Consider the following 17,196-nt stretch of genomic DNA (forward strand, 5'->3'; position numbering starts at 1 on the left):
GGGAAAGAGGTAAATAACTTAATAGGGTGTTGGTAGCTATGAGCTTTAGAAAAATTTAGTTGCATTAATTTACATAGCTTGTCCTTATTCAACACCTAATTACATTTCTCTGTGCTCAGCAGGCCTGTAAGGTTTCTCTCCACTCGATTATATTAACCACTGCTGAAATGATATTTTTCTAAATCTAGAAATTGAAAGAGAACTAAGTAGAGCCTACTGCTGCAGGCAAGCATTTTATTTCTTGGTCATTAAGAACTAACCAGAAATAACAAGAAGAATTAATTTGCAATATAGCTGAAAAAAAACAAACAGATGTTCCCCAATTTAGCAAAATTAAACTCATTTTGCGGAGGAGTGGGTTTTTTTCATCCTTGGGTTATTTCTCACACTACTTCTTGGCTGTGGCGATAGAAGGGTAGTAGAATAGCAGTGGTAGGCTTGTTAGTAGTGGTTGTTTCTTATTAATTAGTTGCAGCAACTGTAGTAACCATAGTTAATAGTAAATATAATTTATTTTAATGTTACAAAAACAGAAGAATTTAAAAATTATAAGTATAGCTTTTACATATTAATATTAAAAGTTCTTTAAAACTTCTACCTAGTTCTTAGGGAATAATTTGAAATTTTACCTATTGAAATTTGAGAAACCATAGGTCTGGAAAGTCTTCCCTTCTCAAAAGAAGTAGCCATTAATGGTTCCTACAAACTGAAAACAGAGTTGTAGAGTAGAGAGTGATTTCTCACCAAATCTATGTGGAAACATGGAGGGACAGGTTTCTATATCCTATTTATTTTGAGTGCCAGCAGTAAGAATTAAGTATCTGAACTCGTCAATGGCTGTGTATTTGCAACTCTGTATCTCTAGAAATTGATAAATCTTTTCCAACAAAATTGTTTTGATGAATAGATTTTATATTTATTTCAAATTATCTTCCTACCTTGAATTACTGCCTTTTGTGCTTTAAGTTAAGGAGTTTCTTCTGTTAGTACCTGGAGGATACAATAACCACCTGGAGGTACCTTATCCAATAGAACACTTGTAGAGTATAATTCAGACATTTTCCTTAAAAGATCATGTCTGTGGAATTTTTGCATCTGTTATAATGATAAAATTATAAACGCATACTGGTGAGGATGGGTGAAAAATAAATTATAGACTGAAAAAGTTACTGTTCCTCTTTAAAATTTAAGAATGGGGTATCGGGACCAGCAGTTGGCATAATGGCTATGTCAGTGGACTCCCATGTAGTCGACCATGGTTCAAGTCCTGGACCCGGTGGCTTAAACTCAAACTGGGTGCATGTGCATGTGTGCCCAAGATCCCAAGAGGGGAATGGAGGAGAAGGGATTGTGGCGTGGCCATCACCCTTAGGGGGTGATTTCTTGCTTTCTATCTCTCTGTCTCTCTCTGTCTTTCTAGCAAGTGCATGCGCCCTACAGCAAAAATCTCACCAAAAAAAGAATGGGATATCAAACTTTGAACATTAAATATGAATCTGAAAATCTAGAGGTAAATATAATACAAGCAACGACCCTATCAATATAATATCTTTTAGTAAGTTTGAGCTATATTAAATTATAAATGTACAAAAATATGCTTAAAATATCAGGGATTTATTTAGAAAGATCTTGCCTTATAAATGAGAAGTAATGATGATGGAAAATACCCATTGAAGATTTTACTAGTTAGAGTTTTCTTTTTTAAGATGAGTAGTTAGAATTCAAGTATACTTTACTTTTGGTGAGAAATTCAAAGGTAATCAAAGCAAAGAAGACATTGCCAGAAAGAGAAACATTAATTCCATCATAAATAACTACAGAATTAATTCTGCAATCACCTACCTAGAAATCACAATTTAGAATTTGAAAGAATAAAGACAGTTCTATGCCAATGAAATCTTTATTCAGAGTTTAAAATTGAGACCACACGGGTTAACACATTTTAAACTTTAAATGCTATACAATTTTGTAAGTTTTTTAAAAAAATCTAGCTTGTTTTATTGTATTACTTTTTGTGAAAACAGAAAAGTGGTCTATAGTAGCCTCAGATATTTGGCTGACCATTGCCTAAATGTTACTACTATATTGCCACAAATAATTTGCTTTGGGTTTTATTTCATAATAGTGTGTGTGTGTGTGTGTGTGTGTGTGTGTGTGTGTGTGTGCATTTGCATACTTATCCTTAATCAACGCATTTCTTGGATTAATATTAAAATCTGCGTTTCCTAAACTGACTCTCCTTTCAAGCAGCTAATGACCCTAGAGGCAAAAAGCCAGTATAGGATTAACAATTTGTCATGGATAATCCACAAAGTAAATAAACCTAGTGTGAATAATTGAAAATGGGTTAGTTTTAACATAGGAGCTATTGAAAGTTAATTCAAAGCCAAGGTCCTCCATAGAAAATTCCATCTCATTATCCACTGCTAGAATAGGCTGCCATTGGTAACACACTAAATAAAGAGGTATTTGTGTACTGTCAATGGTTTTCCAACTTATCTGCAAACATATAGACTTTATCTTCTTGATTAGGTACTGGTATTATGCAGGCTTGAGTAATCTCAAAAATGTGAATACTTCACCACAAGTGTTTAGCCCCTTTTTAGCTTTCAAAAAAAAAAAATTAAAACATTTTTTGCATTTTAGCATGAGTGGTTTCTAAACCAAGGTTACAGTTGAAGAAAATCCAAGTAAATAGGACAGTGAATTCACATGTAAAAAGGACTTGCATATTAGAACAGCTAGTGTTAAATAGCAAAGGATCTCTACTGGCAAATGAAATATTTAAATTACTTATAGTATTATATGAACATTTTTCAGTCTAACAATCTCTTCCTATCATAGTCACTTTTCCTACAATTAAAATCGTTTATATTACAGATTTCTGATTTACCAGTCTGCAAAGTACTACTGAATCATATGAGAATTTGTTACTTAATCTGAACAAAGTCTAGTTAATCATACATTAAGACATTAATTATGGGGCATGGTGATAAAGGTGCTGGAACTCCCACGTGTCGAACCATGGTTTGAATCCTGGACCTGGTGACTTGCTTTCTCACTTTCCCTCTCTCTCTGTCTCTCTCTCTCTGGTCAAATTAAAATAAATAAATGAATAAATTAAATTAAATAAATAGTTCTTAAAAATGCATAAATTATGTTCCTTTTTTATTTTTACTACCATGATGTTTTATTTTCAAAACATGACTCCAGTTGAGCTGGAGGGATTTAATGATAATGTTTTCTGGGCTCCTTTTTCTTATCATTTTTCCTGTTTTTCTAATTACAGGTTTTATATACACTGGAGAAGTTGTACACCGAATGCTAACAGCCACGCAGTACATAGCACCTTTAATGGCAAATTTTGATCCCAGTGTATCCAGAAATTCAACAGTAAGATATTTTGATAATGGTATGTACGAATTAGCCTATTTTTTGGTTGAATGTATATTTTTAAATATCAAGCATCAGATTCCTGTTAACATTTTTGTAAACTTTTGGGGTTTTTTGGTAGGTTTGATTTGTAAATTGTATGATGCAAATACTCTGAGATGACTAATGTTATTCTGTTCATTATTAAAAAGTGGATTAAAAATACATGGTCAGGGGCCAATAACATGGTGGTTAAAGCGGCAGGATCCCACGTGGCTGACTGTGAGGTGCAAGTCCCAGAGCTGATGGCTTGAAAATCACTCCTGGCACAGGCATGTGTATGCATGCCCCAAATCCCAAAAAAAATCAAAGAAGGGATTGTGGCCATCGCCCCTAGGGGGTGATTTCTCATTTTCTTTTCTCTGTCTTGTGTGCCCTATGGCAAAACAAATTTTAAAAAATAAATGAATAAAAAGACCAAATGCCACTCATTTGTTATTTATTCCATTCACATCATATATATATATATATATACACACACACATATATAAACATCTATTTTACATTATATTAAATGAGTTACTATAGATAACACCTCAAAAGAAGCAAATCTTATTTATTTGATGCCATTTACAATAATGCCTTTCTAATTTAAGAAATCCAAATAAGGATAATTTTGCTAGTTTTGATCTTTATGTACAAGCAAGTGGCATCCTATAATGATACTAAATTTCCCACACTTTTGAACTCTGTGTATCCATAAGATGCATATGGTTTCATGAAGATATAAGGTGGTGCGTAATTAAAGTGCACTTAAGAAAATAATTCTCTTCCTGGAACTGAATGATGACACATCTGTAAAATGCAATGTTCTGTGAGGCTGACCCACATGGAAGAGTTAAAGATCTCTTCCAAAGCCCACCCTGAGTACACTGTACATGCCCAGTGTGTAATCCAGGGCTGACTGATGCTAGGCGTGGATCTCGGCACAAAGAGCCTATTGAAGGTGCTCTCTCTTTCATCACGCTTGCTCATAGAAGAAAGAAATAATAAACTTTAAATAAATTGAGTCTTTCTGACTTTAAAATGTGAAATACAGCCTATTAAGATTAATTAAGTATATTGACAGGAATCTTCCTGTTGTGTCTTTGGGGACATATAAAATAAAGAAAACCCAGACCATATCATTAAATGCCATTAAAATTCAAATAAGAAATTAGAGATCTTGGCACCAGCAAGTAGTTGACTGCAGTCCGAGTCTCAGACCCAATGGCTTGAAACTCATGTTGGGGGTTTGTGCATGCATACCCAAAATCCTGAGAGGAGAATGGAAGAGAAGGGATTGTAGCATGGCCATATCCCTGGGGGGGAGATGATTTCCCTCTCTCTCTCTCTTTCTCTCTCTCCAGTGAACAAAGAAAAAAAGAAATTAAAGATCTTAAGAGACATAAGTAAATTTTGCTTTTTGTTGTTGTTGTTGTTGTTGTTGAGGTTTTTCCTATAGGGTGCATATGCTTGCCAGAGAGACAGAGAGACTCAGAGACAAAAAGCAAGAAATCATCCCCGGGGGGATGGACATGCCGCAATCCCTTCCTCTTCTGGTGATCTTGGGCACATACGCACAAGTGCCTGGTGTGAGTTTAAGCCACCGGGTCCGTGACCGAACCATGGTCGACTACGTGGGAGTCCAGCGACATAGCCATTACGCTAACTGCTGGTCCCAGTAAATTTTGTTTCTGTATTTCATTACAAGCTGTAACTTTGATAGAGAAATTACAAGTAAATCAGAGTTGACATTGGAAAGATTAATTAAAGAGAATTTTCTTTGATCTTTGTACACAAAAGTAGTATTTGCTTGCTCATATGACAGTTTTATGTCTGAAAATAATAAAAGCATTTTGGGGGGTCTTATTTTTGATGATGAAGGAAGAAAATTACCAGTAGGTGGTACAGGCTTCTTGGTGGCAGTAGTCTTAGGGAAATGGGAACAATTTTCTAACCAGGGCTTTGAAGCTGTTTCACAGATCAAAATAGCAAAAGAAGAAGGAAACCAAGCACAGTCAGGTATATACCTGGAGTAATTCTAGGTGTTGGCTATATACTTTTTTCTCCCTATTATTTTACAAACTGTTAAATTCTATCCTCTTAACCATTTTTTTAAAAAGTCAGGTGGTGCTGATGACCCAGGGTGTATGAGTAGGTTGTGAGTGTACTTGAGGCAAAACTGCAGCAGAAACTTCCGGAAAGCTTACTCCATAATCTCCTAGGCAGAGCCGCCTTAGAAATCTAATAAGAAATGATTTGATGAGAGTTTATTTTCCAACCTCTGTCACTTACTAGGTGATGTGAGTGACATTCACTCATGAGCACAGGATTCTGATGATCCAGTTTTTATATTATTAGCATCAAAATCATAAAGCATATTAAATAATTCTCTGCCTCCGCATGCTCTCTCTTGTACCCTTTTCCTTTTCCTTTGTAGCTTTTTTTTTTTTTTTTTTTAATGAGGTTTTTGCCTTAGAAGCATGTGCACTCACCGGAGAGAGAGAGAGACAGTGATAGGGAAAGTGAGAAATCATCCCCCAGGGAGGATGGTCATGCCACAATCCCTATTCCTCCATTCTCCTTCCTGGATCTCGGGCACGCACACACACGCGCCCGGCGTGATTTTTTTTTTTTTTTCGAAGAGGTTTTTGCCATAGGGCGTGTGCAAAAAGCAGGAAATCACCCCCCAGGGGCCATGGTCACACTGCGATCCCTTCTCCTCCATTCTCCTCTCGGGATCCTGGGTATGCACACACATGCGCTGGGTGTGAGTTTTAAGCCACTGGGTCTGGGACGTGAACTGCGGTTGACTACATGTGAGTCCGGCGACACAGCCATTACGCTAACTGCTGATCCCCCTGTGTGATTTTTGAAGCACTTGGGTCCAGGACCCAAACTGCAGTCAGCCATGTGGAAGTACAGCAACATAAGTGCTTTACCATCTGCTAGTCCCTAGGAGTTTTTAATATGTGAATTTTACTTTCATTTATTTAGTTTTAATTTTTTATTTATATATTTTATTCATGAAGGAGAGCCCAAGCATGCATACATAAGAAAGAGAAACCCTCCGCATAGCCCTATAACTCATGAGATCTTGGACATGTGTGCACTCAGTGTGTTTCATATTGACTCAGGGTCTGAACCTCTGTGGCTTCCAGCTTTGTAGTCCAGTGCACTACTGTCCATGCCACCAAGGCTGGGCTGGAATTTTATTTGAATGATTTTTTCAAGTTAATGTATATCACTCCAGTTGGATTATAAATGATCTAAAAGCAAGAATGACTATAAGAAAACATTTTATCTATAGTACCTGGCATAGATACTTAATAGTAGGTTTTCAATAATTATTCAATGAATAAGTAAATGAAAGAATTAAATATGTAAGATGGATGTTTTATTTCTAAGTATTGTCCAGGGATTAATAATCAAGACAATGTATTTTTTTGTCTTACTCCTGTGTGATCACCAACAGGAATGTTAAGTTCCTACAATATGATAATGAAAGTTGAATAATTTCTTGTGCTTTATTAAATAAATGAAGCACATTTAAATATTGTAAGGCTCTTCTTTTTATTACCAGAGCAACTTGGGGAAATACTTTGAACATTGATTCAGTAAAATCATAGAATTCTTGAGGATGGAAATCTCAGCATTTTAGGAAAGCAGAACTTTCCTAGATAAGACACAGCAGATTAGAAAATTTATTTTAAGATAATATTTCTACAACATAAAGCACTAGATTTAGAAAATGATATGAGGCTTCCAAAAGTTATCAGTAGCCTGAATGATTACTGTAATCTGATTCACGGAGTATTAATGTACAAAAAATGAAAAAGTTATAAAAGCAAGCTATAGAGTATAATTTTTTCCAATAATCAGAAGTCTAATTACACATAGAAATAGAAAATTTAGAGCTGATAGTGATCTTAAATATCATTAGTTCCTTCTACTCTGTTTTTTTGTTGAAGATAAAAAATCGTTATCCATTACTGATCACATAACTGATTGTGGTGAAATCAACACCCTAGGGAAGCTCAGTTCCAGTAAGCTCATCAGATGGGGTAGCAACTCACGTGGTCTGATATATACGTTTACATCACTTCATAGCAGCAGCAACTGTCAGTCATACCAGGAGATAGGCTACCCAGCTCTTTGAAAATGTAGATCAGTTCCTCAGCCCACGCTTTTCTTTTGGCTTTATATTTTTCTACATCATGTTTGTCCAAGGAAAGTGCCTTCCTGGTCCATTCACCTAATTGTTCTCTACATTAGGCATTATCTAGAGGGCAATATTTTGAGTAAGAAACTAGTAAGAGAGTGACCAGCAGTTAGCATAATGGCTATGTCGCTGGACTCCCACATAGTCGACTGTGTTTCGAGTCCCACACCCGGTGGCTTAAAACTCACGTGTGTGCCCAAGATCCCGAGAGGAGAATGGAGGAGAAGGGACTGCAGCATGGCCATCCCCCCTGGGGGGTGATTTCTCGCTTTCCATTTCTCTGTCTCTCTGTCTGGCGAGCCCATGTGCCCTATAGCAAAAACTTCTGAAGAAAAAAAAAAAAAAAGAACCTAGTAAGAGAAATAGAGGAAATCAAATCTAAATGTGCATTTATTCCTAAAACCCATTCCCACTCACTTGAATACCATAAAGTTTTAGATTTCAGTATTTTTTTCTTTACTTTTCTAAAGAGTGTATGTACTTGCCAGAGAGAGAGAAAAGGAGGGGGGAAAAAGCATCCTCCATGGGGGATAGTCAGGCCCCTTCCCCTCTATTTCTCTTCTTTTAGGATTTTGGGCATGCATACGCATGTACCTAGCATATGTTTCAAGCTACCGAGTCTAGGAATTGAACCTAGGCAGTTGATCATGTGGGGTCCAGCTGCCTTAACCATCACATACCACTGGTTAACCCTCTGGTAATTTTTAATAAAAGGTGAAACTTGAAATATTGGTTCTTTGGTAAATACAGAACAGAAATACTTAGCAAATTTTTAAATTTAATTTTTAATTTTTAAAATTAATGTCTTCCATGAGAGAGAGTGACAGAGAGAAGACAGAGAGAGAGATACCCTCAACAAGGTACTCATACCAAGATTCGCTCCTAGCCTAAGCTGGCTCAGATCACAGACACACATCTATACATCTGGAAAGTACAAAGAGGAGGCCTCAGGATGCGAACCCTGAACCTTCCCCTATGGGTTCTACCTTGAAGAGCTTCGCATTACTGTTGTACCACCATCTGGCTCAAGTTTAGCTCATTTCTAAATTTAATGAAACATTCATAATCAGTTTTTATTTGGCCTGATATAGAAGCATTGAAATTAATAAATATTTTGGGGAGCTATGCTACTACATAATGCAAAACTTAGTATATGCAAATTAGTGTTTTTTTCGAAACCCTGCTCCCAACAATAACTTAGAAATGTCTTCATCAGCACTTGCAGTGAAAACTATTTATATGGACTTGTCACAAGAATTTAAGGTTACTCTTGGGTTGTCATAAAAGTCATGATGTATTTTTTCGGTGCAAAAATGCATCATGACTTTTCCGACAACCCAATATATTTTCTTATATTTAATACAGAATTGTGGTTTTTGTTTTGTCTTGTTCTGTTTTTTTGATCTGATCATAGAGTGTGTGTGCCTGCTGAAGGGAGAAAGAGAGAGGGAATGTGAGAAATCCCCAAGGCCATGCCACAATCCCTCCTCCTCCATTCTCCTCTTGGGACCTTGGGCATACATGCATGTGCGCCTGGTGAGTTTTTCAGGCTGCCAGATTGGGTACTCAAACCACACAGCCATGTGGGACCCACCGCCATAACCACCAAACCAGCCACTGGCCCAGTGCAAAATATTTCTTTCTTTTTTTTTTTTTTTTTTTTTTTTCTATAGGATTAGTGGGCTTGCCAGAAAGACAGAGACAGAGAGAGAGAAAGTGAAAAATCACCCCCCAGGAGTGATGGCCACGCCACAATCCCTTCTCATCCATTCTCCTCTCAGGATTGTGGGCATGCATGCACATGTGCCTGGTGTGAGTTTAAGCCACTGGGTCCGGGACTCGAACTGCAGTCAACTACATGGGAGTCCAGCGACATAGCCATTACCCTAGCTACTGGTCCCCAATGCGAGATCTTTTAAGGCAAGAATTAGACCTTGCATATTAACGAGAGAGGGAACAAGTTCATTCAGGTTAAGAATGTTGATCTGGGACCAGCAGTTAGCTTAATGGTTATGTCCCTGGACTCCCATGTAGTTGACTGCAGTTCGAGTCCCGGACCCAGTGGCTTAAACTCACACCAGGCACATGTGCATGTGTGCCCAAGATCCTGAGAGGAGAATGGAGGAGAAGGGATTGCGGCATGGCCATCCCCCCCCGGCGGTGATTTCTTACTCTCTGTCTCTCTGTCTCTCTCTGTCTTTCTGGTGAGTGCATGTGCTCTATAGCAAAAACATCTCAAAAAAAAAAAAAAAAAGAATGTTGAGCTCCTGTAGGAGATTTTACAGATGGAGGTCTAGGTCTTCTGTTCTCTAGTTCATTGTTTTCCTGCACCACCAGATGAGAGAGAAATGCTAAAAAGGCACTTGGCTTAGAGCTGTGGACACAAGTAAAGGAAAAAGAAGTTGTTAAATGGCATTTCATAATAATGGTTATTATCATTTTGCCTTTGCCAATTTTAAAAAATGATAGTGTAGACACAGAAGAAAACTTAGCTCTTCTAGGTCATATGTTGGGTGTTTCTTGTGGCTTAAAGCACTAAGGTCAAGTTCAAAGCTTTTTTTTTTTTTTTTGCTTCTAAAGCTTTACCTCAAAAAATACATTTCTGTATTTTAATATTCTTTAGGGATTTACAACTGGGTGTTCAAGAAATTTGAAGTAATGTCTATTTAAACTTGTCAACTAGCTCAAAATTGTTGCTGAAAATTAATTCTACCATATAATCATAATTTTGAAAAATCAGATATTTACTGCTGGGAAGTAAGTTTTATTACTGTTTTAGTTCTGTGAGTTTTATTTTCAATACAGCTTCTGTTGGCAGCAAAAAAAAAAAAATTAAATTAAATCCAATATTTAGAGCCAAGAAAAAATCGGCTTTTTTTTGAAAAAATAAAGTTTACACAATGTCAGTTAAAACATAAATATGAGATACCAGAAGTTGGTGTAATGACTGTGTTGCCGGACTCCCATGTAGTCGACTGTGATTCAAGTGCCAGACCCAATGGCTTAAACTCATGCCGGGCGCGTGTGCGTGCATGCCCAAGATCTCGAGAGGAGAATGGAGGAGAAGGGATTGCAGTGTAGCCATCCCCCCTGGGGCATGATTTCCCACTTTCTGTCTCTCTGCCTCTCTCTGTCTTTCTGGTGAGCACATATGCCCATATAGCAAAAACCTCTCCAAAAAAAATAAAATAAAACATAAATATGAATTTTCATAAGTGATCATTATATTTCAATCTATATTTTATATTAATGGTTTAATAGTAAAGCCTGGCAGATTGAGTCATCAGAATATAATATATCGCACTGAATTTCATCCCAACATACTTCAAGGGAGTTTCAGAAATCATAGTCCAGGCCCTTGAAGCTACCTTGCAACTTTCTGGAAGCAACACAACAAAGACAGAAATGTAGTCATTGTGAACCAAAGAAGAAAATTCCCATTAGTGTTAAAGGAGCTGCTTTAGTGCAGAAGAGTATAATGCTATGTATTAAATAAACATTTTTAGGTCTTTTATAAGTGGTTCGAGCTTTTTTGAATGTGTGCCTTTCTCTCTCAGCATTTGTCAAACATATTTGACGTTCATTCAATCCACTTGGGCTGCATTTTGGAAGTGGCTCATGGAAATTTAAGCAGACAGTAGCCATTACTGTTAATGGGATTCCTAAGGCAAAATTCTCCCACACTGACTTGGCTCAATATTAACCTCAGTGTGAGGTTAGATTTTACCAATTATTTAGAGAATACTCAATCCTTTAAAAAAAAAATTCTAAATGCTCTGTCAATAACAGAATGCCAATTAACCACATAAAAATAAAACAGTGGACCAGTCCTATTCCCTTTTTATGATATCTCTCACATCTGGTGGCATAGGAAAAACAGCAGAGCTGGTAGTGGCCTAATGGTTAGGGAGCTGGTTCCCACATGCCCTCTCTGGTCAAGTTAAAAATAAATAAGTGGAGGGACCAGCAGTTAGCATAATGGCTATGTCGCTGGACTCCCACGTAGTCGACCGCGGTTCGAGTCCTGGACTTGGTGGCTTAAACTCACGCCAGGTGCGTATGTGTGCGTGCCCAAGATCCCGAGAGGAGAATGGAGGAGAAGGGATTGTGGTGTGGCTATCCCCCTAGGGGGTGATTTCTCGCTTGCTGTCTCTCTGTCTCTCTCTGTCTTTCTGGCGAGTGCATGTGCCCTATAGCAAAAACCTCTCAAAAAAAAAAAAACAGAAAAAAAAATTAAGTGAATAAATAAATAAAGTTAAATAAAATAATTCTTTTTAAAAAAGTAAAATATTATAGAAATAACAAACTATTACATTAGAAGGCCAGGTCCATGTTTTTATAAATGCTGCCAGTAGAATCGATTATCGTGTTTTTCTCATCGCACTTTTTTTATTTTGATGGGGTTTTTAGGCACAGCACTTGTTGTCCAGTGGGACCATGTACATCTGCAAGATAATTACAACCTGGGAAGCTTCACCTTCCAAGCAACCCTTCTCATGGATGGACGCATCATCTTTGGATACAAAGAAGTAAGTGATGTTTGGATCATTTCCCTCCCCATTGACCTTGACCACTGTCCTTTCCTTCAAGTGTCAAGAACAGAATATTTTAGTCATGAACCTGGGATCATTTTTTTACCTCTTGATTCTTTTGCTTAATAAAAAGCATTTTATTTTGTTTTGCTTTTAATCCTCTGTGTAGCATTAATTGTTAACTCTTGGAGTTTTGTTTTGTCTTGTATTTTCATACCATTGGCACTGTCACCCATGAATTTCATAAAATTATCAAATAATTATATTCAAGTAAATGGTAAGAAAAAGATTCTGATTTGGAGGCGTTTTTTTTTTTTTTTTTTTTTTTTTTTTTTATTAGAATGCTTATATTTTGTTTATTTGTTTTCTGCCTTGTCGATTTCTGTGACTTGTCTTAGTTGTAATTCCAAAAGTATTGGTAGACACGAAAGCCTGTGTAGCTTCGTTGAGAGTTCCAGGACAACAACTAAGCCTATAATCCCTTTGGTTAATGTTTATTGAAATCTAATAGAAAACATTAATTAGAGACCTAAGTGACAGAAGAAAAAAGAGAATGTCAATTTATGGTTTGTTTCATTTTAACAAATTGATAATGTAAAGAATGAAAATTTACTAAATTGACAATGTTTAGACAAAAATAAAGCATATTTATTTCAAACTCTTTTATATAATAATAATATGATAATATAATTAAGGTCTATTAGACAAAGAATATAGGAATACAATTCCAAGAACTACAGATGTCATGTTTTAGGCAGTTGCTATTTATGAGAGAAATCCTGACAGTGTGAATGAATAATTAGTATATTAACCCATGGGTTAATGGGTGTTTATTTTTTATTTAATTTTATTTATTATCATAATCTTTTTATATACATTGAATCACATATATCTTTACAATATATTACATTTCTTTTACTAGCACAATTACCATGCATATCAATGCATATCAACCAAGACAAAGACATTACTATCCACATCATCATCATCAAATAGCTTTTTCCTTTTTTTTTCAGATTATTATTATTTATTCTCATTATTTTTTAAACATTCAATCAATATATATCGTTTGGTTTATATAAAGAATTTACCCAACCTGAAATATTTATCAGACCAGTCCAGCTGAGAATACTATACATGTTAACATCAACAGGTAATAAACCATTTCTGCATCCCACTAATGTCATGCCTCTCTATCTGTTCTCTTGCTATCCTTCTCCATACTCTTCCCTTTTCCCCTTGCCCTGTTCCACATTGTCTTCAGCATCCATAAATATTTCACTGCTCACTGGGTATTTATTTTAATACAGACTCAGTACCCTTTTTTTAATTAAGGGATTTTCCTTTTCTTGGAAGATGAATTCCTGATTACCTAAACATTATTGATACAAAGAAAAAATTCACTTTGGTCAAATCTTCTAATAATCCATCTGTTCCATAAAGTGATGAATAGTTAAGTGCAGTTAAATAGACTAACTTTCAAAAATCCCTTAATCATGCTTTATGTTTCTACTCCTAAAAAGAGATTTTCTGTGTGAAATTGTTCATTTACTTCAAATAATAACATGAATAGAATATAATGTAGGATGTGTTCTGCTGTACATTTCTTTCCTGAGCAATGTTTAATACTCAAGCCCACCATATTCTTCTATCACTCTCTGGAAGCGGAGAGATCATTTCTTAAGAGGATTCACTCATTTCTGGTTTTCACTGTAATCTAATGTATTGTTCGGCCTGCAGAGCAACATTTTGGAATGTCAGTTTTCAGTGATTTTAACCAACAGTGGTAAAGTTTCTGGAAAGATCAGGGCCAGTAAGTCTAGAATTTTAGATCTCACTAACTATTGGCTTTGTGTTTATGTTCTTGTTGTGGTCATGCTCTCTCTAGTATTTATTATCAAAATTCTCTTCTTTATGTACATTGTTTTCAAAGACTGTGTCACATTGCAGACTTACAGTTTCTTCTCTTCATTCTGTCTTTGTTCTGGGTTGACATTTTTTTAATGCTTTTGTTTTTCTTTTCTTTATTATAACCAAAGAAAAATTTCATTATGGTTTTCCTGTTTTGTCATGGGGAATATTGAGGTGAATTTCAAGGCTTTCTTGAGATTCCCAGACTATTGTCCTGATGCACATCATCTCTCTCTGCTCCAAGTTCAAGAGGTCATTTTTACTTTATTATTAGTCTTACCCTTTTTTCCCTGGGGCTAGAAAGAGGTCTTGCCTTTACTGATCTTTCTCTCTTTTCTTTTCTCTTTTTTTAAATAGCCAGAGGACACGTGGGGTCATGAGAAAGAGACAGAGAGGAGCAAAGTACCCCACAGTGGGGAATGGTCATGCCACAGTCTCTCTCCTCCATTTCTCCATTCTGTTGGGATCTGGAGCATGTATGACCCACGCCCAGTGTGTTTCTCAAGCTGTGGGGCTGGGATCTGAATCAACTGCTTTCAGCCATGTGGGATCCAGTTCCCTTAACTACTAGACAACAGGGCCTTACTCTACTCTTTTATTCTGATAATTGTCAAATATTTTATTTTGACACAGTCAACCTCTGTGTGTACAGTTAGCCAAAATTAGTACCTTTGCATTTTGGTTGAGAGTTAGATGCTCTTGTTACTTCTGGAAAAATACTTGTAATCATATGATTGTATAAAATAATATTTGTATAATGTACTACCTATTACAAAGTGCTTTCCATTCATTACAGTGTTCAATGCTTCAATAATTTTCTCTATATTAATGTCCTAGTATTTCACAAAAGCACTGACAAGTGAAAGGTGTTCAATAAATGTTTGTGGCTTAATTATGGAATTAGGTCACACATGATTATCTTTATTTTATAGCTAAGCAAGCTGAGTCAGAAAGATTAAATGACATGCTTGAGATCACAGAAAACCAGGCCAAAACCTTAATTTAGTGATCCCCAGGCATTATGACTTTTTTTTTTTCTTTTCCTAGGAAGTTATATGTAACGATCCACAAATCTGTCTCATCTGTTTTTCAATGACTATTGATTAATGTTTGTTGTTTAATAACCTCTGTTATTGGACAGCATATCATTCAATATAGGTATGGTCAGAAGAGGTATTCTTTGTCTCATTGTAGAGCTAAGTAAATTATAAGAATATATAATACAAGAAATAGAATTTTGTCATTCTATGCTGACTAAACCTCTAGAACTGAAATTATAGGTAGGAAGATAGATATAATTCCTTCTGTAATAAATGCCTCTGTAGTAACAGGTTAATGCCAGTTTTGTTTTCTTGTTTTATGTAATGAAAAGAAAAATTCTTACTCACACAAAACCTATCAATATAGTACCTGATTAAATTGTAGATCAAAACTAGTAATACATTGAATACATTTATAGAAGCAAATTTTATTTTAATTTTTCCAATACAATTTATTATAGTGTTTATTTATATTAGTAATTCTCAGTGTGCTAAGTGCCCATACTAATCACTCGACCTCCATTCCTGTCATGCTCCAAATAATAGTCATTACAACAGCATAATTTTTCAAAAATAATCAATAAATTAGAAAATATGTTTGTATTTCTCATAATAATCTGCTCATGATGAGAATAAGAATAATGAAGGTCCACTACTTTAAATAAAAGAGAATGCAGATTTGCTCATAGCATTTAGTGTTTCCTCACCAAGGGTTTCTGTACTCCATAACTAAACTAATGAGAAAAATAGTAGCAGTACATAGTCCTTTAAATAATTAAGTTATTTCTCCTAAAGTTATCACTACATACTATTGAACCAAAAATTTTAAATTCAGTTTTAAGCTATAGGCTCTTCTTGCCATATACTTTTTAATTTTAGTTAACTTTGAATATATGATCTACTTAGGATGAAGCCAAAATACAAAAAGAAAGTTTTGGGTTTTTTTTTTTTTTGCTTAAAATTCTCTTGAATTACCAGCTATGTATTTTAATTGATTTTTCAATTTTAAGGATTCATTTGTTTCTTTTACAAATTGAACTATAGATTTAATTACCTGACAAAATTAGCCTAATTAATTTAATGTCATCTTTCCTTGAATACATTAGCAATAATTCTTTTAAAGTTTGTGACTGATAACTCTAACATCTAGATTTCTTATGGATTTGTTCCTATCATCTATTTCTTTTTGTCTTATCTCTAAGGTTTTCATTCCTTGGTCATCTTCCCTTGCGTGTTGGGTAATTTTCAGTCGAATGCTGAACATTGTTTACAAAGTACTAAAGAAATGCCATGAGACTATTAATAATGCTTTCTTCTTCCAGAGAGGGTTTGCATTTTTTGTTTGACAGTTAGGACAGGAGAGATTGCTTCAATACTGTGCTGGGCTAAACATATTCAAAGTTGAGCATCAGTCCTTGTACAGACCAGTATATTTCTGGTTATCCCTTACTCTTTGAGAGCAGTCCTTCAGAGAGCTCCGCTAAAGGCCTGGGCATTTACTATGGACCTTTTGCTTTAGAAGTCCTGAATGCCTGTATTTTTCCTCCAATTCATGATACAACCTGAAGTCTATTCACCTTCTCTGTCTCTAAGCCTTCCATATGAATTGGCAAATGCCTTCATGGGAAAAGGCATTCGATTTACTTCCATGACTCCGAAATCTAGGCTTTTCAAGTTCTTGCTCTTTAATAGCTGCCTGATGTCTTCAGTTGTTAATTTCTGTTTCTTACCCACCTTTGCTGCTTGACCTGAGTAGTAAAAATGGTTATACAAGTTTATTTGCTGTAACCAGAAGTAAATATCCCATTTACTCTTTTTCTCTCTTTTAATTTGCCAGAGGGCGCATGTGCTCACCAAAGAGAGACAGAGAGGGAAAGGGAAAGCGAGAAAGCACTCTACATAGGGCATGGTCTCCTTCATCTCTCCCATTTTTTATGGGTTTTGGGCACACATGTTCAGTGGGTTTTTCGAGCCACTGGATCTGGGATTCAAACCATGTTGTTTGTCATGTGGAATCTATCTGCCTTAACCACCAAGGCACAGCTCCCCCCTCCCCCCACCCTGCCTATCGCTTTTT

At 35.9% G+C, this 17,196-nt stretch overlaps 1 protein-coding gene across 1 annotated transcript in view; it reads left to right on the forward strand.

Annotated features, from left to right (window-relative positions):
- Positions 1-17,196, forward strand: part of PLXDC2 (plexin domain containing 2) — a 520,858-nt gene that overhangs the window by 355,376 nt on the left and 148,286 nt on the right. The window contains exons 5-6 of the mRNA XM_006141612.3: positions 3,290-3,412; positions 12,047-12,165. Coding sequence (XP_006141674.1) covers positions 3,290-3,412; positions 12,047-12,165 — 242 coding nt within the window. The remainder of the gene's footprint in view (positions 1-3,289; positions 3,413-12,046; positions 12,166-17,196) is intronic.

Source organism: Tupaia chinensis, unplaced genomic scaffold, assembly GCF_000334495.1.
Source record: "Tupaia chinensis unplaced genomic scaffold, TupChi_1.0 Scaffold000060_1, whole genome shotgun sequence".
Lineage (NCBI taxonomy): Eukaryota > Metazoa > Chordata > Mammalia > Scandentia > Tupaiidae > Tupaia > Tupaia belangeri.